This window comes from Ornithodoros turicata, chromosome 7 (genome assembly GCF_037126465.1).
Source record: "Ornithodoros turicata isolate Travis chromosome 7, ASM3712646v1, whole genome shotgun sequence".
Classification (NCBI taxonomy): Eukaryota; Metazoa; Arthropoda; class Arachnida; order Ixodida; family Argasidae; genus Ornithodoros; species Ornithodoros turicata.
Window position 1 is genome coordinate 27,654,028 of NC_088207.1, and position 27,903 is coordinate 27,681,930.

The 27,903-nt window shown below is 46.7% G+C and overlaps 2 protein-coding genes across 3 annotated transcripts in view; one reads left to right on the forward strand and one right to left on the reverse strand.

Annotated features, from left to right (window-relative positions):
• The window catches only part of LOC135400740 (beta-1,4-mannosyl-glycoprotein 4-beta-N-acetylglucosaminyltransferase-like), a 154,762-nt gene that overhangs the window by 18,156 nt on the left and 108,703 nt on the right, over positions 1-27,903 (forward strand). The window lies entirely within an intron of this gene.
• The window catches only part of LOC135400739 (potassium voltage-gated channel protein Shaw-like), a 73,378-nt gene continuing 48,360 nt past the window's right edge, over positions 2,886-27,903 (reverse strand). The window contains exon 3 of one of the 2 annotated variants that reach the window (XM_064632618.1): positions 2,886-6,846. In XM_064632618.1, coding sequence (XP_064488688.1) covers positions 6,704-6,846 — 143 coding nt within the window. In that variant the 3' untranslated portion in view covers positions 2,886-6,703. The remainder of the gene's footprint in view (positions 6,847-27,903) is intronic. The other variant, XM_064632619.1, reaches the window with a different exon arrangement.

Here is a 27,903-nt window from a genome sequence, read left to right on the forward strand (position 1 = left end):
GTGGCCCGCTCCCGCCTGTTTGAGACCCCTGGCTTAGATTCACGCAGAAGGATTCGGTGCACAACTTCACTTACACAAGTCACATTTCCCAGTATTCCTTCTTTGCAGAAGATAGAGTGCACGAGAAGAAAGGTTTACTTAATTTCTTTATTTTCAGCTTTCGTGCGGTGCATTCCCACTATAATAATATTGAACAGCCACAGGTTTCAAACTAGCAACAACCTATGACGCTTCAGAAAGAGCGAAAGAGAGTGTTCAAAAGCACAAATGACACAGACGCTTATTATTTCATGAAGGACGGCAAATATCACAGGCGATGTTGTCTGAGAAGAGATACACTACACGCTCTTCGCCTACGACGCGAGATGTAACAGGATATGGTATCGGGACTTCATTTCTAAACCCCATGTAAGAGCATTCACGACGCACACTGTGCGTGTGGACCACCGTTCGCGTAGGGTGGTTAAGGCCTCTTGCCTAGTCCACACAGTATTGTGGCACAGAGAAAAGGCGAAAGTTTTGTTATATAAATTATATGCAGTCAACCCTGGGTTATGAACCCTCGATGTACAAATTCCCTCGCTTTAGAACGATTTAACAGGCTGCGTTAACAGTCCATAAACCGAGGGGCTGACTGTGGTTTGAATAGTTGGGTACATAGTGAGTTGTTATGTACCTCTGGTCGATTTTAGAAACAAGGACAGTTCAGTCCGAGATAAATTAATGGTCATTGTGATGACATCGTGAATGTGAGCTGCTAATAAGAAAAGAAGGAAGACAAATGACAGCACAGTATGCAGCTGTGTTGTCCTCTACCTTCGTCCTTGCTTTTTTTTTTTTTTTAGGTTCCAGATGAATCTATATCAACCACCCCCCTTTGCGACCATTGGTTAAGTTCATTATGATGATATATGGATAGTATCATAGTCAACTCAACAATTTCAGTCATGCACCCTGTTTCATGCCTTTTCTCACCGGTACGGTTTGCAGTGAAAAGTACTTTTAGCATTACCTTTCTTCATTTCTTTCATTCTTTTCATTTTTCGATTGGTGAGGAAAATGGACACATTCAGTGAAGAAGTGGTGCCACAGACGTACCCTTATAGCTTGTTCTCTGCTCACTTTCATCAACGCTGTGATAGTACACTGGACATGGCAGACATTCAGCCCTAAGTTTGAAGGTACGATTGAATTTCGCACGCTGGATATTACATATAAATATTATACATTCGGCGGAAAAAGTACTATAATGTACGGCGTCCGGCTCAAACTCTGATCCAGCTGAGTACCCAAGCAGTACAACACCGTGGCCCAATATTGGCAATACCGGACCAATATTGCGCCAAGATGTTGTGCTGCTTGGGGAATTTCTAGACGGCAGTGAACCAAAGTGTCAAAGCCTTGGCTGAACGGAAGACTGGGCAGAGGGACGGGTGTTCTTCTTTTTACAAAATCATGCGCCACCTGTGGCACGCAAGGGGTCATGGGAACCTGGAGCGCCTAAGAGCACTACGAGACAGCAGAGGCGGTGGCAGAAGAAGAACAACAACATTCCCGGTGTGCGCAGCAGCAGCGTCATCCGGTGTAAACCATAACCGAAGCACACGACGGAGCAGTGTCCCCCAAAGTTCCCATGCTGCTTTGCGCCGCGCGCTTGGTGGCGCGCGCATCTTTCTAAAATCGTCTATTGCGCAATGGTAAGACACAACAAGGCATGGCCACTCCTCATAGGCTGCTTAATGAGTTAAGCATGATTTCGACTAATCCTTCCGGCACCGGGATTCGAACCCGGGAGGTACCCGGGTTCGAATCCCGGTGCCGGCTGTGCTGTCTGGGGTTTTTCCTGGGTCTTCCTCAGACGCTCTCAGACATATGTCGGCACAGTTCCCTTAGAAGTCGGCCCAGGACGCACATTCCCCCATGGCGTCAGTCGTGACGTTGCCCACATACGTGAGGCCGACAACGGCAAGCCCTTTCGCCATCACCACCACCACCACCACCACCACCGACAAATCGTAAATGCCACTTCTTTGCACACCTTCCATCCTGGACGAGCTGCTGATGTCCCGTTCCGACTCACAGCCATCAGGGTACGATTTTCCTCATACAATAAGGGAACTTACTGGCTTTCGACCGAGTGCCAAAGTAGCTGCAAAAGGTACGGTTAGTATCATCGTTGAGCTGGGTACTTGGAAAGCCTTCTGTTTAGTCAAAGCTGGTCACTGCTGTCTTCTGCATCAGATAATATATTCGGCTAGGTCATTGGAGACTGAGCTCCTATAGAATAGTGCGAGGCGGAGGAACCTGTACTGAATACTGTGTAGTTTAAACGTGACCGGACGCTTCAGCAACTGGTACAAGCAGACCGATAGGACGCTGCGTGGGCAGGCGACGTTACTAAGTGAATTTCGAAAAAGTAAAGATAAAGGCACTGCACTGGTCATTGTATCTAAGGTCATACCAAAGCGATTGAACTGGCTAGACAAGTTAAAGGGACTGTGAAGTGAAATTCGATTATCATGTTCTTTTGTGCCACGGAGTTGAATTCGCTCTTGTGATGATGATGCGTTAGTCCATCGTGCTTTTCATGTTAATTTTTAAGGTTGGTGTTTCGCTGATCACAGCGACCATAGATGTCCATTAAGAGAAGCAAAGGGAGGCGGGCCTGCATTGACGGTCAGATCCTGCGTGATAGTAGAGTACTACGTGTTGCATTTGGGGCTGATGACTAATTACTATTGAACCCCCTAATTATTAGTAAGGACAACTTTATAGCAGTTTGGTTTTCGAATACCTGTGGCCTTCAAGAACGTCTGCGCCCTCTGTTTGCCTGTCTTTATTGCGTCGTGTCCTCTCGACGGCCATCAGCTATTTCCACTTCTTTTCTTATTGATCGTCACCCCCCCCCCCCCACCCGCCTTATTGTTAGATATCGCGTGACATGTTTAACCAGAAAGTAACGCACAGAACGTGTACGTCGCTTTCCTGTCGTTGTTGTATGCAAACATTTCCCTTCCAGCCGATTCGCACGGATATCTCGTCTGCGTCTGTAGTGTCCTGAGATGCACCAACCGTGCATCTTCGAAGACAGGCGTCACGCGTCACAAGATTCCGAGGGACAACACGCTAAAAGGATAGTGGTTTCGGACTAGTTAGCTAGCATCGTTGCATGCGTTCCCGAAAGATGGCGCCACGAGGAGTGTCAGCGTTGCCAGACGAGGGACTCCGCAACTTCTGTTTTTCGATGCAATCCCTGAAAATTGATTTCTGAATAACTGCTGAGTGTAGAACGGAGCTATTACGTATTTGAAGCATTCAAGTTGCAAGCGACCAGCAAAACATACACCATTTTTTAGCATTCACATTAGTGTCCCTTTAGTGGTTTCGTGCTGCAATTCGGTATGAAACGAAAAGCGGCTAATGCGACTGTGCTATCTGTTTTCCCTGAGTTTTATTCCGTTGTTTTCACCCTTGTCACGCCAGGAGTCTCAATGATCATTGAAACCAACGGCCATAAACATGCGCGTAGCGCCACCGAATGTGTAACGTGTCAACCTCTCAAGAAGCATTGGATCCAATGCTGCCTAAGAGATTGACACGTTACACGCTGGGTGGCGCTGCGCGCATGCTCAATCCACACTGGCTTCAATTGAGACCCTTGTGTCCCGGCATTGAGTCAAATATCAACAGAGTTCCCTAGGAAACCAACGTATTGCTCAATACATGACGTTATCTGGTAAACATAAACAAGCCCCCGCCACAACTTCCGGTACCACGAAGACTTGCGGTCCTGCGACTAAGGACGCTCGAAACCAGCCGCCATGCAGAATTATGTCTTTCGCTTTCCAGATTTGTTGAGAACGGGAGGCGTACGCCTTTTTGTGGCAGTTTGAATTGCCACAAAAAGGCGTATACGACCATCTCTCTCCTCAAATCAGAAGCGACAACTGTATCAATCGGCCCAGTGGTTGGCGCAGAGCGTGTTTGCCGTGAAACCGGATGCCGTTTTGGCACCAAACCGGTAGTGGTGAAAGCGGGATCTATAGACGAAAGCCTGCTGGGCGAACGCAATGAATTCCGTACTGGTCCTGGTCACACGTCACAGGAAACGTCAAACACACACGGGACCTTAAAGATGGCCGCGTTTGCTGTTCCTCTCCGCCGTTTTGAACGTCCTCCGACATGGTAATTATTTTTATCCGATAATCTCGTCGTTAAACGCACATATTTGCACATATAAGGCCTCGTACTGTTTGCCACCGAAGATTTGATGACAATCCCGCGTTAAGACGCCCCTCTTCCGATGCGATATACTTATACTAAGGAGAAATGGGCCACCATGTCACTGAACAAGCACCGTATCGTTTACGCTGGCAAAAACGTCCATCTCGTGGTTTTACGCCAACGCAAATGTGTCGGCAAGCACGAACATGGCAGGTAAACAAAGTCACACGGCCTCAAAATGACGTTGCCTATGACGTGTGGCCATGACAAGATGGCGTTTTTGCAAAAAGGACCCGCTTGAGGGTAGGTGGGTTTGATGTCTTCAGCGGCGTGCCGCCGATGTCTGGGGGGTAAATAACTGGCTAATCGGTACATCACCAAAACGTGTTTGCGTCGTAGGGAGCCTGCGGTGCGAAATATGCAACACGAGGTTCGTCCAAGTTGTCCAGCTATTTCAAACTGAAAGCGAAGTCTATAGGCGTATTCATCCACGCAGCGTCCTGTACGATCACTGAACGAGAAGGTATAGTTTCATACGCAGTCCCAAACGTTGGTCCCACGTAAAGGTTATTGAAAGGCAGCGACTTTGTTAAAACACTAAAAGTTTAGAAAATGTTTACAACTCCGGAAAGAGAGAAAGAGAGGGAAGTATATGATATTAACTTGTAGGTCGCTAAATCTATATCGTTAATAGATATGTGTAGACTGATATTAAACGTGCGCCCCATTTTAAAGCTATTTATGTACACGAGCATTAATCATGTATATACTTCTGTGGTGCGCTTTGGAGTCCACAAGCAAGCCCGGCTGCTACTTTGTAGTCAGTGTTCTTCTATTTGAGTTTTTTACAGTCCCGTGCTTCCGTATTTCGTGACATGAAGAAACACGCCTAAAGGTATGGCACATCCCTAACAAGAGCAGTTTGTTTCTTTAGGCCAGTGTACGAACCTGACCCAGTGACCATATGACAAACGCTTCCATAATATTTCCTTAAACATTTTTCCGAATCTAGACTTCCCATCTAATTTGATATGCGGCTTTTGCGGATGCATGCGCTGCCGGATTTTTGTTCTTCAAGTTTTCACGTTTCGATGCCTGACGAAACAGCAAGCAGGGGACCTATATGCCGTACACGCCTTGAACACCTCGTATGAGTACATATCAGCTGTATCAACTATATAAACTGCATATCAACTGTAGCACAACCAGAACCAATTGATATTTTGCAGTAATAAATACATGTCCCGAAAACAACGAGTACCTCGTAAGACCGGAGAAGGCTGTCTAAAAGACAACACGGTTGAGTCAAATCTCAGATAAGTGTAGGCCCAGATGTCTAGGCCTCCATGTGTCACACCAGGCCTGAAAGCGACCAAGAAAAAGCTGCACCGTGCAATGAGACTTGTGCAGTGACGTCACGTTTGGTCACGTGATATGGGAAAGGGTATTGCCGCACCGGAGTCACAGTAGGAGAGCATGCCGTGAGTTGTTGCGGTATACATGCACTTGCGACAGGAAATTGTAGAAACACACGCTGCTGCTGCATTCGGCCCACAGTAGGGTGCCTGTGACGCATCCCCATGTTTTACAGGTCACGTGGCTCAAAAGCGCCCAAAGGCTGCGCGTGACGTCATGTGCACGAGCCTCATTAGTTCGCCTACCTGCCACATCGGCGCTGTCTATATAGCCCAAAAAGCTGGTGTGGGCAGACAAGCGATCGGAGACGACAGACAGTTATATGGTGTACCTCCCTCCACACTTGCAATCAGTGCGTGCTGCAGCTTCCTTCCAACGTGGTTTCAAGCATTACGCATACGTAATTATCGCTGTGTCTTCGAGTAAGCGTGATGTCTTTGGGGTAGACTACTCATTTGAAGCAAACAAAATGCTAGACGTCGTCCAGCACGTTCTGTATAATGAGCTCACCACAGTTCTGCGCTATCAGATGATAATAGCAGAGGACGGTAACCGTCGCCATCACGTTTGCTCGTATGAAAATTAGCATATGCCCCCACTTATCCCCGATCTAGTTCTTCAAAATACATGCTTTATAGCACTTTATGCTACCATCTTATTGCTCTTAGTCATATTATCACATTTTACACTTAACGCGTTCCAGCGACATTGACACCATTCTGGGCCATGCAGCGAGCATCATTGCGGTAAGTATGTAAACTAAGTTCAGCACAAGCTTTCGATGGAAGAACCGTGAAGCTTTCAGGCTTTGTGTAATACACGGAGGTCAAGGCGCTACACTAGAAGTGCAAAATTGCTTCGACTATCTTACAGAGATAGGGCACTTTAACAGCACCTAAGGCGATATAGAACTTTGTAGATATCCTTCCGCAGGGTCAGTCCTGCGCCAAAGAAATAGGCGAAGGCACCGCGGCACGACGTGCCGTCTCTCCAGTCCTGGAGCCGTACGAGTGGGTGCACAGAGCATTCACATGAACAGCGAGGCGCCCAGAGCGAATATTGGTCAGCAAGCCTTGGTACGTGTCCTGGTGTGGCTCAACGATTGGTCGGTGCTCGCATACGTCACAGACGCGTCGCAAAGCGAAGGTCCCGGGCTGGTCGGCGCTGTTAGGGGCCCGTCCGAAGAATTCACGCCGTTGTGTATTCCTGGAATGAAAAGAAGAAATAAATTGGCTGAATCTTTGGGGGTGGGGGAATCTGTTTATTGGGCAGGAAAAGTCAGCCAGAAAAAGACGGCTTGCTATTCCTTAGTAAAAGAAGAAAAAAAAAAGAGAGAGAGAGGGAGTTGACGCGCATGTATGCGGAAACTTTTATTGGTTCAATTCAGGTTCCGGTCAATATACATATACACTAGCGGGCCTAGCGGAGAGACCACTCTAGTGCACCTCTCACCTACTGTGTGCTTCCGTCCCATCAGCACCGGTCATCCTGCTTCTACATCACTTTGAAGTCCTCAACTCCCCTTTCTCCCACCTTCTTTTCCTTTTTTTTGGCTATAGTCGTGACGATGCCCACTTGAGTGCGGCCAACAACGGCAAGCTACCTCGACACCCCCCCCCCCCCCCCCCCACATATACACTAATCGAATCACTTTCTGTTTTTACAACTATCCGTCCGATAAGCTGCGCACCGTGTGAATGAGTGTGAGGCGCTAATTATTTCAATAAAAATTCAAATGAGTTTCGTGAAAGCCATAACTTCTAAAGCAGGGCGCCGCAGTTATGGAGTAATTGCAGTAATTAATTCTTTTCGGTTTACATATTTTTGTCGCGGCTGGTCGCGGTGAAGTACAAAAGGACGCTCTTCCACTCTCATGTCCACCAATGAATTACACCAATGAATTACGTCCTTTCGCGCTTCGCCGCGACCCGCCGCGACAAAAATATGTAAACCGAAACCAATTAATTACTGCAACAAATGACCCGCTTCGGTGCCAGATTTTTCTCTAAAAGGTGTCCAGTGAAGGTCCTAAAAGGGGTACTACCCATTTTAATGCCGACTGCGTCCTGCTTTAGAAGTTATGTCTTTCACGAAACGCATTTGAATTTTTATTTAAATCATTAGCGTCTTACACTCATTCACACGATGCGCATCTTGTAGGTGGTATCGGACAGATATTTGTAAAAAAGAAAGTTCTTCGATTGGTGCACCCGTTCGCAAATTATTTAGCAGGGGATTTCACGGAAGCACCCTGTATATGTATCGATTCAAGCCGGTTCGCGGAAAGATTATCGGGTACAAAACCGGTTCGTTGTAGTAAATATGTGCGATGAAACTGTATAGGTAATCTAGGACCCCTTCTGACGTAGCAATAGGAACAATGAAGACAACGATAAGCTTAGTTTTTTTTTTTCCTTTCATTGTGCACTGCGGGCTTTGGGGGTGAACACAGACAGAGACTCTATGGTTTTTCAAGTTGTAGGTGACGAAATACAACAGAGCATCTTGGCAGTGAAGTTGGTCAGACGATTAGTAATCTTCACTACACCAACATCTTCACTGCATCAGTAGCTTACGGGTTCTACCATCTATAACCGATACGGAATGCTTTGTAAACATAACCAGTTAACTCTCAATGAAAATACACAGGTTATACATGTATATATCATATCGCTCCTATAGCTTTCCCTTTAACAAGCGTACCGCACACAGGAATGTTCTATGCATGAGCTTTGTGAAACCATGTTACGAACGTTTGTGACGAACATGCCCTTGGTCTTCGATCTGGTTCCCCCACAGTCATGCCTCCCATATTTCCGTTCGTTGTCACGATACAAAACACAGTGGCGCAGGTTCTACTTTTCGACAAGCGCAACAACGTTGGCATATTTGTGACATTAAATATTCAAGATTTCACACAACTGCATATACCAGTCGAAAATTTTTCTTCGCGGCCATGTGAAGGATATTTGTCTTCACTCAGTTTCTTCGGTATGACTGACCTTTTTTCACTATAGAGAGAAAGAGAGAGAATGCGTGTGTCCATAAGCCTTTTGTTTGGAACCGTAGGTTTTCGTCAGGTAGTAGTAAGTAGCAAGCTTTGTAGGGTTCGTGTAGGCAACAATGGACGACGCGGGATGGACGGGGAGTTTCGAAATGGTTTCGGTTTTCTGTTGTCGGTAGACACTCTCGCCGCCCTACATGTTCATCTGCGCAGACTGCTGTAAGCTGCATTGACACGACTTTTATATTCTGAACCCCCCTCCCCACCTGAAATGTCGGCACGGTTCCTTGTGAAGGCGGCCGAGGTCGCACCTCCCCCCCCCCCCCCCCCTTTGCGATAGTCATGACGTTGCCCGCCTGAGCGTGACCAACTGCGCCAAGCAGTACCACCTCCACCACCTATACTGAACCCACACCGCTCTGCACGAGCACTACACTGCGGCTGCACGAAAACGACCAGATGCACAAAGCAAACCATGAAAACGCTCAGCGTAAAACTTTCGATATAGATATAAGACGGAAGCAGACCTTGTGAATTTGCTTTCGTGTTAGCGAAACATTGCGTTCAGATCCTAGAGGGACCGATAGCATTGAACTGGACGGACGAGTGTTAACCGATCATAAAGATATCGCCGAAACGTTTAATGCATTTTTCTCTTCTGTGTTTACGGATGACAACGGAGTGTGTCCTAGTTTTGTTAGCACGCCGTTGACGGGAGTGCCGGACCTTGTATTTACAGAAGAAGGTATTTTTAATCTTCTACTCCAGGTTGACATTAAAAAGGCGGCAGGGCCTGACGAGTGACGACATACCAAATATATTCTTGCGTGGATATGCGGAATGGATAAGTAAATTTTTAGTTATTATCTTTAATAAGTCAATGGAAAGCGGTATTGTACCACATCAGTGGAAGATAGCAAAGGTGGTGCCAATACACAAAACTGGAAATAAGTCAAATCCCACTAATTATCGGCAGGTGTCACTGATATCCAACTGTTGTAAGATATTTGAACATATCTTACATGGTCACATTTCCTCGTACTTGGATAGCGTGCACTTTTTTACGGATAGGCAACATGGTTTTCGCAAAGGATTATCAACGGTGACACCATTACTTGACTTTGTTAATAGTCTAGCGATAACAATTAATAACAGAGGCCAAACCGATGTAATTTTTTTACATTTTAGGAAGGCCTTTGACAAGGTGTCACATCCTAAACTCATTATGAAACTCCGAGGTGCTCTTAACAATCCGAAAATTGTATCCTGGTTAGAAGACTACTTAAGCTCTCGTCACCAGTTTGTTACTTTCGGCCAGAACATGTCAGGTATGGCTTCAGTAGCGTCGGGGGTTCCACAAGGATCAGTATTAGGGCCCTTGTTGTTCCTTGTATAAATGTCTGTCACGTCCCTGTCAAAATCTCTATGTTTGCTGACAATTGTGTCATATTCAGTGAAATAACATGTGCAAAAGACCAGGAGAACCTGAATATTGCTCTGCGCGCAATACACGATTGGTGCAAGGCGTGGCAAATGTGTCTTAATATTTCCAAATGCGCAGTTATGTCAATCACAAGGCAACAGTCACCTTTACGTTATGTTTATGAAATTGAAGGACATCCAGTTACTTACGTCCATGAATATGTGTATCTCGGTCTCACAATTTCTAGTGACTTACGGTGGGATAGACACATTGACAGGGTCACCTGGAAGGCTTCCACAAAGTTATGGGCTTTAAAAATGAATTTAAAGCACGCTACAGCAGAAACGAAACTTGCAGCTTATAAAACTTGCGTTCGCAGGCTTTTCGATTATGCATGTGCCGTTTGGGACCCTTTCAGGTCAACACACGCTAACAGACTTGAAAGTGTACAGAAAAGGGCTCTTCGTTTTACTTTTAATTGCTACGGCAGATACAGTTCTATAGGCCCTCTATATGAGCGAGCAGCGTTAGTAATATTGTCTGAAAGGCGAAAAATTAACAGATTAAAATTATTTTTCGACCTTATTAAGGGAAATTATAGGTTTAAAATTAAAGACTACATTCAACCTATATCTGATTCTCTACACGTCAGCCTCATGCAGTCCAATTCAGGGTTCCCGATGCCCGTTGTGACTGTTACAAATATAGTTTCTTCCCACGTACCTCTGCAGAGTGGAATGAGCTTCCCGCGGGCGCTGTCAATGCGGCTTCCTCAACGGCATTCGTCAATTTATTGAAATGTTCATAATTGACTTGCTTGTGACTCTTGTTTTCCGCAGTTGTTTACTTTGTGTATATTGTGCGCTCCAGCATCCTTTGAATACTTGGTTTGGGTTTCTTGTGTACTGTTGATTGCCCACACCTGCTTTGGCCACCAAGAGGTGGCTGGCAGTATTTCAAAAATAAATAAATAAATAAATAAACATTGAGCTTGAAAGTACTGACTGGCCTTGGGACACATCGTTGGACCGTCTAAACTCTTGGACGTGTCTTCAGTCTTCATACGATAATGTTCATGCTGGTGCGGTGCATTTGGGTGCAGTCACACCAACCGGACACCCCAGCTTTCGTTTTAGTAGCACCTGGATCATTTTGCGAACGGTTAATAACCCCAAAATGCACCGTATCAAGCCCTAACTTTCTGTGACCCCCGCTGCATGACCTGTCTTGCATATTCCTCCTATCAGCGGCATGGCCGTAGCCAAGGTCGTGCTGAAGACTGGGAAGTGGTAGGTTCGAATCCTACCACCGGCTGTGCTGTCTAAGGTTTTCCTTGAAAGAACTCAAGTTCTGAGGCTGGAACAACATAGAAGGGACCGATATATACAAGGCCTCAATTTGCCTAAGAAATTCACGATGAAAGATGAAAGTCACTAAAAAGGTTAGCCAGCTGTAGGACTCGAACCCACATCTTCTGGATTGCCGGTCCAGGGCTCTACCAATTAAGCTAAGCTAACACGACTTCTCAGCGACTTTCTGGGTGCGTCATCTGAAGGGACAATCCAGCCACTCTCTCTCACTCATCCTCCTTTCACTCTTACATTTTTGCTCACTGATACACACATTCATACGACGGGGTCGACGCAGGCGGCAACTGTTGAACATGAAAGAACTCAAGTTCTGAGGCTGGAACAACATAGAAGGGACATGGAAGAGCCCTGGACCGGCAATCCAGAAGATGTGGGTTCGAGTCCTACAGCTGGCTAACCTTTTCAGTGACTTTCATCTTTCAAGGTTTCCCTGGGTTTTCCGGCAGACTTACAAGACGAATGTCGGCACAGCTCCATTTGAAATCGGCCCAGGACGCATCCTAACCCCCGGTGTCCCCCCTCATTTCTTCGTGCTGTCTTCTCTTCATCTGTCCATGTCTGTACGCGTCTCATAGCAGCAGCCGCTTCGCGGCGCTAGCGCGAAATACAATATATTCCTCCACCTCATAGAAGGAACGAAACTCAATGATAAAGAACGAAAATGTTGTCTAGATCTGATGCCTCAATAAGGAACACATATTCAGCGGAGGGGAAAGTGAAGACGAGCAGAAAGATTTCGTGCCATCCGCACTTTGAACATTTTACGTACTTCGAATCAAATCCGCATAAAAGCGCATAATAATGTATTTATATACCAACGTGTCCTTTCCTTCCGTTCCAGACATTACGATACTTTCCTTATCCATTCCCGCTATCCTACTGCAAATAAAATAGCAAAACGGAAAGAACAGAGAGAGAGAGGAAAAAAAAAAGGTTTTATGCGTTCCTCCATGCAGCTTACGTATTTCCATTTCAGTTTTAGATCTACCCGTTCCTCTCTTGCTTCTGCTTAAATTGCAGTCTGATTATTTTGTTCATTTTGTTAACGTTTTTTTTTTCTTCTTCTTTCTTTCTTTTACACCAGGCATCCAATTTTTCGGCTGGCAAAGCAGGATAGAGAGTAAGGCCAAAATGGAAACTGGAGAGGGCGTTCTCTTTTTGTCTGGTCCGGCACAATGGCTGATTCAACTCGTTAAAAGTTGACCCATTTTTTTGTGTGAAAGCACGAACTTTGAATAGGGCTTGATACCGAGGTTTTGTATGAAGTCTTCAATTTTCTATAACATCTATGACTGAGTGCAGTTTTCTGTATGCTAGAATGTCATTCGTTTTGTTTTGTTTTCATCGATTAAATGTACTCGTTAAATGTACCACGTACGAGGAGTCCGTAACTACTCGTACGTCGTATACAATTAACGACGTGGTACAATTGATAACTGTAATGCTCAGATCAATAATATCCATAAGGCCTATTAGTAAACCATATACTTAGTTGAGAAACTACATACTACGGGTCCATAAATATCGGGATTTTGAACATCAATAGATATCAGTATGTGAAACAAAACATTCTTAAATGTCGATTGAAATATCGATACCGTGTCGACATATATGAACACTTTGTCGACACGTACCGATACTTTATTTAACGATATTTGCGTAAAAATATTGATATTTTATCAATAAACACAACGATAAGGTATCAATATTTTTAAACATCGATAGCATTGATTTTTGGAAGATGTCGATGTCGGAAATCCATATACACACTCGAAAGGGTATCGTAAATTACTGCGTGCATAATGTACATAATTATTTCATATTCATTCACTTATTTTTCGAACGAGTGTTTATTCACTTGTACGCTAAGGACCCCTGTCTGTGGGCATTACGTAAACGAGCGGGAAAAACTCAAAACAACGCAATGAACGTAAGACAATCACCTCAGAACAAACTGGATTCACAGCCAAATCAAAACGCAGCATCGCCATTCTTTCGGAGACTTACACACATACATTGGATGATGATGAGGTGGGCGATCCACCGCCGTTGAGGCGGTACACTGCCCTATTGTGCATTGGGAACGGATGAGGGGATGGTGATGGGAGGAGCACTTTCAGAGAGCCGTCACCAGACCGGTGGAGCGCAAGTACTCCGCAAGAAGACAAAGGTCCTGCATCTGGTGGGCAGCGTTCGACCACGGTCCGAGGGTCTTCGCGAGGTTGAGCGGCCGCTTGTCAATACATTGCATAGAAACTTCCATCAGTGCATGCTCGTGGTGATATTGCCCACGAGCCAGGATGACGTGGCAGAGGTCGCCGTGCACTCCTCAAGTGAGGCAGAGGGAAGACGAGGTGGAGCCCAGACGGTGTTGAAAGGAAGGTGTAAAGGCAACGTTGAGCCTCATGCGGTGGAAAAGTGCAGTAAAGGGGCGCGGTAGTCGCGGAGGAAGTACCAGAGAAAGCGTGGGGTCTACATCCGAAAGAAGGGAGTGAGCTATGTCGTGTTGCTTTCGGAGACACCATTCTTAAGGAATTGGAAAATTCGCAGAATATAAAGAGCTCTACCTGAGAAACGCTGGAACGGATTTCTTTACTAGATATCGAACCTTGCTTCAGATTTTATAAGTCAAATTAAAGCGGATATCCTAACTTTATGCCGGGTTTGATCGTCAAAAGGTAAGCAGACGTTGCAGGAGGAGATCCACTAAATTGTAATGCTTATCTCTGCACACTCTGTCCAGGTTGTGAGCTGAAAGACCTAGGTAATGATCTCATAAGTGTCTATTATCGTCGCTATATTTAATAATGCGTCAGCATTATAGTCGTCAGCACTACGCAAGAATCGCGGCGCGGTGTGTCTGTAGCCCCGGCGCAACGAGTGGAGAGGGAAGGAGAGGGCGCGTGGAGAGTGCGACGCGGCCACGGCGCCGGAGCGTCGGCAGTGCAGCTATGGTGTTCGACAGGTTCAGACTTGTCTGCGTGGGCGCGCCATGGGTTACGAAAGCTGTGCGAAGGAGCGGCGGCGAAAGAAGACTGAGGCTGCGAGACGGCGCCGCCAAGCTGAATCGGAGTATGCCTGAAAGGCTCGTTTGGCCGCGAATGCTGTCTTGCATTAGCGTTGTGTAAGGTCGAGTGAAGGGTTGTGTAGCGTTGCGAAGGGGAGTTCCCAAAGTGTTTTTCAAGTTTTAGTGCTAAAGCAAGTCATTTCTAAATAAATAATTTCTACGATGTTTACTTCGCATAAATACGTCGTCACACGCCACCGAAAAGTGATTGATTGATTGAGATATAAAAAATATGGAGATGTGAGACTCGAAAAAGTCGGGTCGGGCAACTCCAGTACTCGTGAATAGAAAAGAAAATAGAAAGACCAACCTCAAGATGACCAAGAGCCAAGAGTGTCTGACACGTAAGCAATGAGATAGATGTGCAAATGCGGCATAGGCTTTTCTGCACACGTACACCAGTATTTTCGAATATCAACGCCTAAACACTATTATTAGGCAATTTTTACTTATTTACCTTAGCAGGCAGCTTCAATAAGCGCTGTGGAGTAACCTGCACTTGTGTTGATGAAGCCTGCATCTCCGTTACTATTATTTTCTTTTTTTCATTTCATTTCCAATATGGTAATAGCGTAATAGACAGAATTCGCGTTGTAAAGCGAAATCACATCACAAGGTGGGGGTGCGCCTACATATTATTCCCGTTTTCCAGGCAAACAGCGCAGTATTGAAACGACATAACGATTTCATTTCGTAGAACGTATTTTGTCTGCCTTATTCTCTGACACTCGTTCCGGCAATAGTTGTGTATCAGAATGGAATATTTAAGACCACCTGCGTCCAATATGTGTCGACGCCGCTCCTTCGCAGCAAGCTAAAAAATAAATAAATAAAAAACAGCCAGTGCATTTTTGTATCCCCTCTTAATAGAAACAAAATATTCGCTGGCATATGGACTTGGCGCTATTGGGAGAAGGAGAACAGATTACTGCACACGCTATTTACGCCGGCAAAACAATGAAGTCGTTCCTGCAGTTTGGACCCAAAATGAACTTCTAGTGCAAACAACCCCGCATTTAGCTGTTGAGGCGCTCTTGAGATTAGATTTTGAAAACAAGCAAGTCCCGAGTGAATTGCCTGACTGGTACAACCATTTTTTAAAAAAGTATTTCCAATTGAACAGGTTGTTCGGAGAGACTGGGCTGCAAATTCCAACCTCCGAGGTATAGGATGTACGCCAATGTGCTAGTCCTGGAGTGTGCAAGGTGGAATGAACAAAGAAATAGGATGTGGACTTATATTGACAGAATAAGCCTGCGACACGTTACTGCACAGATGACAAGAAAAAAGACTACAGAAAATCGCTGCTTTACAAAAACTGTTGTGTTGCTTGGTATACGATGAGAAGCACGCACCGTCAGATTCACGGTATACTCTTTATTCCGCCATCTTGATAATCCCCCCTGGTTGCCAGCACAACAATCGGGGCAGGTTGTATGGACGTGGATAATACAGTGACATAATAGCACAGGTAATATATGACATTCCCCCTCCACCTTATATGTAGAAACGATTTCTGGAAGAAATATAGGTGAAAACACAAATGGATAACGCAAGATAACAAAAGGTTCAAAAGTCACAGCTCTCCCTCTTGCAGCTCTAGGTATAGTTGAGCCTGTCTGGTGGCACACCTCTTGAACTTCTGATGGGGTACCGGTTGGGAGAACCAGAGTCCTGTGCGGAAACACCGTCGTGGTGTCGATCATCATCTGGTGGATCGTTGCTGGTTTGGTTTTGTGGGTCGTCGCGTCTGGTGTCATCAAGCAGTTCGTCGTCTTCGTCACTATTTTCTACGTTAGGTGTGTGGTTATACTCCGCTCCAAGTTTTTTGAAGAAGCTTGCATTCCGTGTGATGATATGATTATTTCTTTTTGCTGAAATTTGACTGCCTATGACGTCTACGACAATATAAGGCACCGGGTCAAATGTCGACGTCAACTTACTAATCTTCTTTTGTTTGACCAAAACAACATCTCCTTTTTGAAGAGTGTGTTCCTTAGTATGTCGTTTTTCGTCTGCTCGTGCTTTCGATATTTCTTTTGCTCTTGTATCGTTGGAGAGAGTAGCGTCGCGTGTGTCCGTGGTCTCACGGTGTACCGAACTCGGCAAGGTGGTCAACATTTTCCTTCCAAAGAGAAGCTCATATGGCGAAAGCTTTGTAGTGGTGTGCGCAGTAGCACGGTAGCAGAGCAGAAAGTCATGTATTTTCTGCATCCAGTTCTGCTCTTCCACATGGCACGTTTTAATCGCTTTCATGAGTGTTTGGATGAAGCGTTCTGCCTCTCCATTCGCTTCAGGCCACAACGGAGTAACTCTGTGATGTCGGAAACCGAGTTCCTGTGCGAAGAGTTTAAACTCTGAGGAGTTGAAAGGAGGTCCGTTGTCAGTTTTTATTTGCTTCGGGATGCCGAATTGTGACAGAGTCCTTCTTAGCACTGCTATGGTTGATGACGCTGCGGTTGACGGAACGACTTCCACTACCGGGAAACGGGGATATTCGTCTACAAGCACCAGAAGGTACTTTCCATTCGGAAATGGGCCTGCAAAGTCCATCGCAAGGTTTTCCCATGGCCCGTCAGGCAGTGGAGTTGGCTTTAGAGGATCGCGTTTTGGTCCATGTGTGACAGCTTGGCATGGAATGCAATTGCGCACTGCCTTTTCTACGAGGGTATCCATTTTGGGAAACCAAACGGACTCGCGGAGCAGTTGTTTAGTCTTCACCATGCCCATGTGTCCTTTGTGGGCAAGCTGAACTGCACGTTCCTGAAGACCTGAAGGGAGCAGTAACCTTGTGCCTCGCAGTATGAGACCTTGTGGCGTCACAGACAGTTCAGTCTCTAGAGGCTTGTAGGGTTTGACGTGCGGCTTATTCCACAGATCGTGCCTCATAGAGGGGCATGCTTGAATTGCTTGTGTGAGTTCTTGACACGTGGCATCGGCCAATGTTGCCTTAATGACTTCCTCGGTGTTTATTGCACGAGGTACTGCGATTCTTGACAGGAATAAGACATACTCGTCAGGTACCTTGCTGGTCCGAAACCTTGGGTTGGTTTGCCCTACAGGATGTCGGGACATGTAATCTGAAGGATTTTCTGATCCTTTCTGGTGTTGTACAATGAAGCTGTACTGCTGAATTCGTAGACACAGTCGTTCAATCCTTGCAGATGGTCGCGAACTTGGATTTGTCAGAATATTCACAAGCGGTTTGTGGTCAGTGTGTAGCACAAAAGAGGTTCCGTAGAGGTAGATATTAAAGTGCTCTATGGCCCAGACCGCAGCAAGAGTCTCTTTCTCGATTTGCGAGTAGCGTTCTTCTGCCTCTGTAAGGCTACGGCTGGCATATGCCACTACATGAGTTCTGTCACCACCATCCTGCGCGAGGATGCCTCCTAATCCCTTTGGACCTGCATCAACTGTGAGATGGGTGGTTTTGTTCTGGTCGAAGTAGGCCAGGTTGCTGCTATGAGTGAGCACGTCCTTTAGCTGGTCCAGTGCTTTTTGATGCCCTGTTGTCCAGTTCCATGGTGTTTCCTTCTTTGTCAGGGAGCGTAAAGGCGCTGTTAGCTGGGCTAGGTTAGGAATGAACCTGCCACAGTAAGTGATCATTCCAAGAAGGCTTCTGACCTCAGACACATCTCTTGGAGGTGGCATATTTAGGAAGCCTTGTACTTTAGCAGGATCTGGTTTGATGCCTTTCTCTGAGAAGATATGTCCGAAGAATGTTAGCTCACGCTGGAAAAAGCTGCATTTTTTTGGACTCAGTGTGATTCCACAGTCGGTGAGGCGTTTCAGGGTAGCGTCAAGGGAGTCGTTGTGTTCTCTTTCGGTCTTGCCATATACCAGGATGTCGTCGCTGATGTTTATTACGCCGGGAATGCCCGCAAGTACTTGACGAACCGTATTTTGAAAAAGTTCGGCGGCTGCGTTTATTCCGAAGTTCAACCGCTTGTACCTGTAAAGTCCCATGTGAGTTGCGAACGTTGTGATATGACGACAGTCTTCCTTAAGTAGCAGCTGATGATAGCCGTCGTTTAGGTCTAGTTTAGAGAACATCATTGCACCGTTTAGGCAGGTAACAAGGTCTTCTAGTGTAGGTGAGGTGTGGCGTTCTCGTATAATAGCTTGGTTAGCGCGGCGCATGTCAACGCACTGACGCACTTGGTCAGGAGCGTGTGGCTTTGGAACCACGACTATGGGGGAGCTTTTTCTTAGCTGTAGCGTAAACATCTGCCGTGGAGGCTGCATCGGGTCGTGTTTCTGCTTCGGAGGATTGAGTTACGGCTGTACCTGGGTGCGGCTCCAGCGAGGTGTATACGTCATATCCGTCATCCCCAATGTAATGTAGAAGCAGTGCTTTCTTTTGGGCTGGACTTGTGATATTGAGACCAACGAGTAGATTTTCAAATCGATTTATCCAGCGCTGCCAACGGTCCCCAATAGTAGTGTGATCCGAAGAAAGGTCAAACGGAGGAAATGCCGGTAAGGCAGCGGGTACGACCGCCATGTTGAATGCTCGTTGCTCACCTCTTGTGTTCTCGGTAGCACCTCAGGAGTCAGTGGCTTGGTGACATCTGTGCTGTACGAGGAGTTGCGCGCATCGCTCGAATATGCCCGAAGGAGTTCGCACTCGTCGCCAGTTGTTGTGTTGCTTGGTATACGATGAGAAGCACGCACCGTCAGATTCACGGTATACTCTTTATTCCGCCATCTTGATAATCCCCCCTGGTTGCCAGCACAACAATCGGGGCAGGTTGTATGGACGTGGATAATACAGTGACATAATAGCACAGGTAATATATGACAAAAACTACAGCTTTTTTGCGGGTCTTTACATTCCACCCAGAAGTAACCGTTTGTTTTCTCTCTCTCTCTTCAACGCAAACACCAATCCTGGCAATTCTCACGTGCAGTAAAGTGTACATGCAGAGCCACCTATGAGAAAAGTTTTAAAAACATGCGGCGACACGTCTCTGAGGCAGGCGGCGTCGAGCAAAAAATGTCTCATCTTGCCCTGTGTCTCATCTTGCCGTGTCTTCTTTTTGTTTATTTTCATTTCAGTTTCTTTCTTCCTTTTTCTTTCTTTTTGTTTATTTTCCAGTTTCTTTTTTGGAATAGCAAGCTGGCAATAGCCTGGCTGACATTTCCTTTTTTCTTTCACTCTATCAAACATATCCCCCCAAGGAAAATCAGTTCGATTCAAAATATGCGCTGCAACTGCTGAGCTTCTGGCAGTGCTATATGCAGCAGCTGTGGTATAGGTCAAGAGAATCACCAAGGTTGTCATCCTCACGGACTCGCGTAGCGCTCTTCAAATAGTGATGAATATCCCGCATGCAATACATTCTAGCAGGTGCATCAGAACGTCATGTGCCCAATACAAGTCAATCGGTGAAGACATCTCCCTGCAATGGATCACCTCCCAAACACACACACGCATAAATTGGATGATGATGACGTGGGTGGGGGGATATGTTTATTGAAAAAAAAAGCGAGGAAAGGTTAGTCAGGCATAGGCCGACTTGCTATTCCTTCCATAAAAAGAAAACGAAAAAAAAAAAGGAAGGAGGTGGGCGATTCACCGCCGCTGAGGCGATACACTGCCCCATTACGCATTGAGAACGGATGAAGAGATGATGATGGGGGAGCACTTTCGGAGAGCCGTCACCAAACCGGTGGAGCGCAAGTACTCCGCAAGAAGACGAAGGCCTTGCATCTGGTGGGCAGCGCTCGACAACGGTCCAAGGATCTTCGTGAGGTTGAACGGCCGCTTGTCAATACGTCGCATAGAAACTTCCATCAGTGTACGCGTGGTGATATTGCCCACAGGCCAGGATGACGTGACAGAGGCAGCCGCGCACTCCACAAGTGGGGCAGAAGAAGACGAGGTGGAGCCGAGACGGTGTTGAAGGGCAGGTGTAAAGGCAACGTTGAGCCTCATGTGGTGGAAGAGAGCAGTAAAGGGCCGCGGTAGTTGCGGAGGAAGTACGAGATAAGGCGTGGGGTCTACATCCGAGAGAAGGGAGTGAGCTATGTCGTGTTGCCATCTTGGGGTCGGTGAATGTAGAAAGGAGATGTCTTCGGTAAGACAGTTTTATCGACGCAGACAGTTATCGACAGTTTTATCGAGAAGGGACATCATTATCGGGGAAAAAGCTGCGTGCTGGTGGGCGTTCAAGGCGGCTCTGTCCGCTTCTTCATTGCCGCTGATCCCGACATGTCCGGGGATGCACTGCAATGCGACAGTATGCCCTGCAACGGCCGCCTTCTTATAAACTTGCAGGATCTCAAAGACAACAGGACTGAGGGACCCACGTATCCCCAAGTTGGCCACACACTGGAGCGCGGGTCTTGAGTCTGTAAAGATGACCCAGGACTGAGCTGGGCTGTCTGATATTTTTTTCCATAGCAAAGAGAATGGCGTAGAGCTCGGCACACATAGATGACGTTCTGTGAAAAAGATGATGACCACAGGAGACTGACTGAGGTGGAATGACAAATGCCGAGGACGAGCCATCCCGAGTAGATGACCCGTCAGTGAAAACCGACGTTGACGCTCTGTACCTGTCATTCATCAGGCCCAGTGTAAGGTGCTTGGCGACGCACGGGGCTCTATCCCTTAATTCCTTTTCGTTCCATGCAGGCCAGGAACACTTAGGCGGGAGACTGGGCTTGACAGAGACCATTGAGGGCCACTGGGAGCAACTGTCTTCACCACGAAACGCTGAACGCTAGTTTTCATCTGAGCAATCACCGGGCGGACCTTGCAGTGCTTGCGGCTCAAGATCTTCGATACGAGCAGGTGCCGTCGATGATGGGATAATAGGCGGAGGAAAAGTCGGCAGGTCTCACCGCAGCGAAGAACGTCCAGCGGGGTCTCCTTCACGTCAGAAATAACTGCTCGGGTCTCTGCTGCTCGGGGGATGCCAGGCACACACGAAGGCTTCGCGCCAGGAGGCACTGCAACATATGGTCTGTAGATGTCGGGTCCCACGTCGGCATCAGTGGGAACGAAAAAGCGGAACAATTAGCATTTCCTGCTTACCACAGCACTAGCCCCAGTTTGCCAACCCCGGGGGACAGCAAAAGAAAATTTGTTCTCAATGAGATAGTACTTACACAGCACTCTCATATCTGGGACGTCCTGCAAAATCATCGACTTGGTCTCCCGTTGAAAGGACTTTCCCGCAGTACACAAAGCATGCTCTTCAGGTTGCGAACAGGAAGTGCTTTCACTAAATTACGATTATTCAAGATTGGCTGTCTGGACAACGCAAATTGCAGACACTGTCAGCAAATGGAAACTATCGAACACATCCTGCTTCAGTGCTGTGCATACGCTGTGGTGCGGGTAAAATACCTTGGACACTGCAGGAATTGTACGCTGGGTGATGTCCTACATCCTAGAGACTCTTTCACGAAAAGACACCCAAAAACTCGCAGCCTCGTCTGCTTCCTTCAGGAGTCTGTACTCGCCCAAAGACTATGAGACTAAGTATCTTTGCTCTGACTTCTCACCAATTCTGGCAGTGACCGCCCCACATCGTAACTTTCGGCCTTCATCATTCCAACATCTGTTATCATATCATCTCATCTTGGTCGTGACGCTGCCCACATGAATGAGGTCAACTACGGCAAGCCGGTTTCGTCACCATCACCAGCAAAAGGACACATTACTGCGTTACAGGTAAACAAAACAAGGTGCTTATCCCACCTTACCAAGCATGCGAAGTCCCAGCGCTCATAGGCCGCACTTCGCCATGGAGCACTTCCATTACTTGCGAGGCCGCAACGAGGACTTATCTTACGTATTCACGGCTGGTAATCCCGAAAGATTAACGACGGTGGCGCTAATTTGCGTTTGAACTAAAATGGATCGTCCGACTGAATGAGAGCGACTGGTCGAATTGTCAAAGGGCGAAATAATGGTTGTACGGGGCATTGTGTTACGCCTTTTGAGGATGCAGGCACTGGACAATGGGGTGTACAAATGAGGTGTACGGGTTTAAATGTCGTGCTCAAAATTATTAATCGGGCCGCAAATCGCGAAGTAATAGTACGCGTGGCGCAACGGGGAAATTGTTCGCAGACTGGTCAGGTAAAATACTTCAATATTTCGAATGAGAAACGAGTCGCTGGTCGTTCAACACCCTTACGGTGGCCAGACAAAAAGCGCAGTTGAACTGAAGGTACAACAACAACAACAACAACAACAATACATGAAGGAGAAGTGACGATGACATGGGATGTTTCCCTGTGGTAGCCACAGGACCCTACCCCAATCGGAATAGTGCGTGCCTGAAATACATGTAACCGGAATATTTCGTGTTGAAACTGACGGAAACATTAAACATTGGAAACGGAAACACTAGAAAATGAATTTAATCGCATTTTGCAGCCGGTTGTGCGCTCACGGCTGAAATCAGGCAACAGTGTGCGGACTGACGTCACTGGAGTTGGTTATGAAGGCAGGCTGTCCGTCACAAAATGCGGTCTTCCCACACGCAATTTGCTGCCGAACAGTCGCTAGAATCACGTGCTTTCACGCTTTCGATGGTATCGGATCGCAGCCAGCCCGGCACCGCTGTCAGCTGAACGACTGGGAATCTCGCCGGCAATGCCAATTACGTCACTGGGAGGGTGAAGCAGGGAAGGGCCGTTTCAACCGAAAGTTTGCAGTAGGTTTCGAATTCGATGTTTTTCATGCTTTTTGAATTAAAAGAAAAAGAACATCAACAAATTTCGCGAAGCTTTGTTGCTGTTTTCTTCTTGGAAGGCACCTCCAAGTGGATATTACATTAACTTTAGTATTCCGGATTCGTCGCGGACACCATCTTTAAAACAGAACTTCACTACGTGAAACGCTCCTATACCCCTTTTTTTTCCTTCCTGGGAACAGCAAGCCGCCATAGCGGTGGCTAACATTTCCCTCTTAATTTTTTTTTATATAATAAACATATTCCCCCCCCCGCTTTATTGGAAACGAGAGGGGTACGCCTCTTTGTAACTGTGATGTAGTTATGTGCTGAAGTTCCGTTTGAAGACAGTTTCAGTTAGTTCGTCACGGAAGGATGGAGACTACGCTGCATAATTCATGGGTCCACACACACACACACGCAGGTACGCACGCGCGCGCACACACACACACACACAAAGAAATTATCATGAGAAGGGGCTGATGCCAGCCAGTAGGCTGGGCGCTGCCCCACTGCCAATAGACGAGTTAAGAAAATCCCAGTGTTCTTTACGCACGCATTGAATCCTGGGCGCTTGCTGAGCGGGGGAATGAAGAATAATCCTTCACATTTCGCTTTCGCTGACCTTGAGACGTCGTGGACAATGGACCGGTAGGGAAGAAATCGGAACAGTTTGGAGGCCAGCCTTTTCTTTAATATTAGTAAACTCCCACAGTTCAAAGCGATGCTAAGCACTCTGGGATTTTCTGAACTCCTCTACTGTAGGTGGCTCCAAGAATCCCTGTTGTCCATTTAATTTCAGTCGGTTTCTCACGTTCTTTCTGGAAATGCCGTTCAAGACCTGGCGGCAATTATTGACCCATGTCACAGCTACGTGCAAACCGTCGATGTCTAGTAACGTTCTTGGAGTTCCTGGTGTCTACCAGTTTCCTCCAGACACTGTATCGTGCTCTGTATCCCCATGACCATCGGCGCTTCTTTCGTATTTCTTTCTTTTTTCCTTTTATCATCTTCCTTTTGATCGGCGTAGCACAGCCAGTGGAGGACAGCTCAGTTGCTGTACATGCATAGCTCATTTAACTTCATTCTGTTTGTTTTTGTTTTTTGTAACAAAAAAAAAAAGAGAGGAGAAATTGAACTCGTCTTCCGACGTAACTTGGTTCTCATATCTCACACTTAACGTGTCGCGTGTAGTGGGGTAGTGTACTCCTCTTCATAGCGATGAATGTCAGCGGTAATGTCCATGTCACAGTCACGATTCATTTGTTGTAGTGCCGTTCAAGACACATTTAACGAATCCTCTCGACTCTCTGGTTCAGTGTCTAATAAGAAAGAGTAACCACGCTTGTTTTCGTCGAACATCTTATTTGTTCAGGGTTACCGTCTTCCATGTCCTCTTTTTTGTTTTCTCATCATCGTCACCATCTTAGAACACTACTCTAAACCTGACGAACACTTTACTAAAATATTTCCAACACCCTTGCACTGCCGCAATGAGCCCCTTTGACGTCCCTTTTCACCCTCAATGGTTCCACGGTGGTCGTAGAGTGTGGAAGGGAGCGTTGAGGGTGGAAGCTAGGGGCTCTTCACGACTGTGCGAGGGTGTCGGAAATATTTAACCAAGGCGCTCGCGAGATTTGGAGCGCAGTTCTGCATTATTACATGCTCCTGTGCCGAACGAGGCGGAAGCTAGCTGACCCAGCGCACGCTATGCGCAGCAGAAGCAGCCCGTACATATTTAAAACCTGCGGCGCGCGGACGCGGGAGCTGTTGGAAATGGCGTTCATTATATAATTTGGCCAAGTCGTCTGTCCGGTCGGTCGATGCTGCAGCATACCCCATGTGCGTACAATGGGCCCCTATCCTCCGATCGATCTTAAACGTCGCCCAACCACGTGACAACAATGCAGCCGTCGCTCGCTGCTTTGCCAAGGGCGCTGCTGTACAGACGGCCTGTTGCGCTCCAGGATCGAAGCGACTTCGTTCTCGTGGCCGACCCGGATAGCGTGTTTTACACGTTAGTGGTAGCCCAATCTGTTAGGTGAGGAGGAGAAAGATAAAGCTGGTTGCTGTCTGTCGACAGAGGCCGTCGTGTAAGGTGGATGGCTGCATTGTTGTTGTTCTTAACGCTACGCTGCTGGACTCTCCGCGACTGGCACGCGGTGGTGACGGTTATTTTCTGTGGCCAGACGGTATGGAGTGTCTGTCTCTGCTAAAAGCCTGTGATGATGATGGCGCCGCTCAGCGTTGGTCTCCGAGCAAATAATTACGTCATACCGGTAGAGCTGCGATTGAGTCATCGGTTAGCTTATTAGCAGTCATCAGTCACAAAATCGCAGCAGCTAAGTATAGTCCTCTCTTCGCGGTTTAAAGCGTAACGCTGCGTGCAAAGTCACCGTTATATAGCCAAACATTTATTGAGTTGGAGTGCGACCTGCATTTTCATCAAGCAAAAGCGACAAAAAGCCATGACTAACTACAAGACAACTATAAATACTGACGCCATGCCAAATTGTGTCGACAATTTTCTCAGGGTAGCAAAGGTTCAGTAGTGGTCTCTAGTAGTGGCGAAATAGGTGCGCAAAAAGAAAAGCAATTATTGCAGCGCTTACCTGGATAGGCAACTATGTGCTGCAAGTACAGTTTCGATTACTTTCATAGGAAATACCCTGAGCGACTACAACCTGGACCTTATCCTTCTGATCGTAAGGATAGCAAGACAGAAAAGTCAAGAAAATGTGTAGCTAACATTTTACAAGCACGGAATGCTACAAAGAAGGGTCTGGGACCTATCATTTGCGTGCGAATACCTTATTCGGAGTGCAGGGGAGCAGAGATTCACTATATGCATAGTTTCAGATGCGCTTTCTTGTCCATGAGAGCTCTTTCCGAGCATCGATTCGTTGATTTCTGTTGCAGACGGTAGTGTATATTTCGAACTTTATCAGGTCCGTGCATTAGTTTCCGGCAGCTCGAGCGGTATGATTTATTGCAGTCATCTGAAAGCAACGAGGTCCACGCAAGTAGGCTTTCCCGCGGAGAATGATGTGCGCGCGACGTCGCTCTGAGAACAACGTGACGACAATAGGGCGTTTTCGTTTCCCAGGCATCGTGATGCGGCTTCCTATCGCCAGCACTGAAGGAACGTCACGAGAACCGCTTGCAGCCTCGCTCCTCCCCCGGCGCACGGCCACAACAACAAATAAGTTAATGATAATGAATGGGGAAATTCGCCACGTAAGGTGCGGCCCACTACCCCAAGGCACAATGGGGCAGGATGTGATGTGTCCTGGTCATGAGGTGATGAACGATGCTAAATAGGGATAGTCAGTGGAGTCAGTAAGACATCAGAACGGTAGGCAAAACCACAGCACACAAACACACACACACAGCACACAGGTACGCAGGCAGATCATAGGGTAGAGAGGAGACCAGTGTCCCGGAGAAAAATCTTGAAATACTCAAGAACTTGACGATGGTCAGTCTGGTTAGACCAAGGGCCGAGAATGGTTGCCAATGTGAATGGTGCGGCCGTGATCGACTGCAGGCGACACTGCCACACACACGGCCACAGGAAAATACTAAAACTCTGAAAAATGGCTAGGAAGCAAGCGAGCTGGTGAAGATGATGCATAATGTAAAACCCCGAGACTAGAGAACACGAAAGGACAGACACAACACGAAGTCTCCTGTCTCCGAAGACTTCGTGTTTTGTCTGTCCTTTCGTGTTCCCTAGTCTCGGGGTTTTACATTACGCATCTGAAAATACGTCGATTTCGAACGAAAAGGATTGACGGGGAGTTGTTCATTGTCTATTGCGCACGTTAAGCACGTTTTTTTTTTCATTTTTGTTAGGAAGCGAATTGTCCCTTTAAGGGTAAAAGATTATAAACTCTTTGAAACCAAATCCAGTCCAGTCAAAAATAGTAATTCTGGCTAGGTGCTATAAGCGGTGAAGTGAGAAGCGGTGTTTCGTGACGTGGATGCATACTAAGCTAAGCAAAAAAAACTGGAAGGACAATAAGAAGTACATAATCACTACGACTTCGGGTGTTTCATTGCTGCAATGTGGTACACTACTCATTACATGTGATACATTAGATCAGTAATAGGGGTGTGAATTCAAAATGAGTTAAGTAGTTCGCTGAGCAATTGAGGTGTCCTCGGATGGCTGTGCAGCACAGAACGAAAAAAACAAAAGTAGCGGAATGAAGGCAAAAGAGGTACCCAGGGTCATTAGGAAACACTATCTCATCAGTACAGAAATGGAAAAGTAACAAGACAGATTGGCTGGGCAGTATACCAAGCAGCGCATCTTGGCTCAATATTGTGCCAAGAGATTGCACGGCTTGGGAAGCGTCTGGAGCAAGCGCCTATAGGTCCATGAATATTCCAGGACGCCTATCGGTGTGGCGCAGCGCTCTGACAAGGAGTTATAACTGCAGCCACGTTGAATGGCTTCCTGCTGATACTATTCAGCTGAGCACGAAGTCTGCATTTTGCATAGCTCACATTATATATAAAGGACTCGGTATTCGCTCAGTATTTGTCACATCCCCGCAGATGGAGAATAAGGTTGTATCACAGTATCCGATCTTGTGCTTGCATTGCCGCAGTAAGCTCTATATTGTGGCGAAGCCTTTGCAGGAGTGAGTCAACATAGCGTGGTAAACTGTCTGAAATTGAAAATAACAAATTTGGATCCG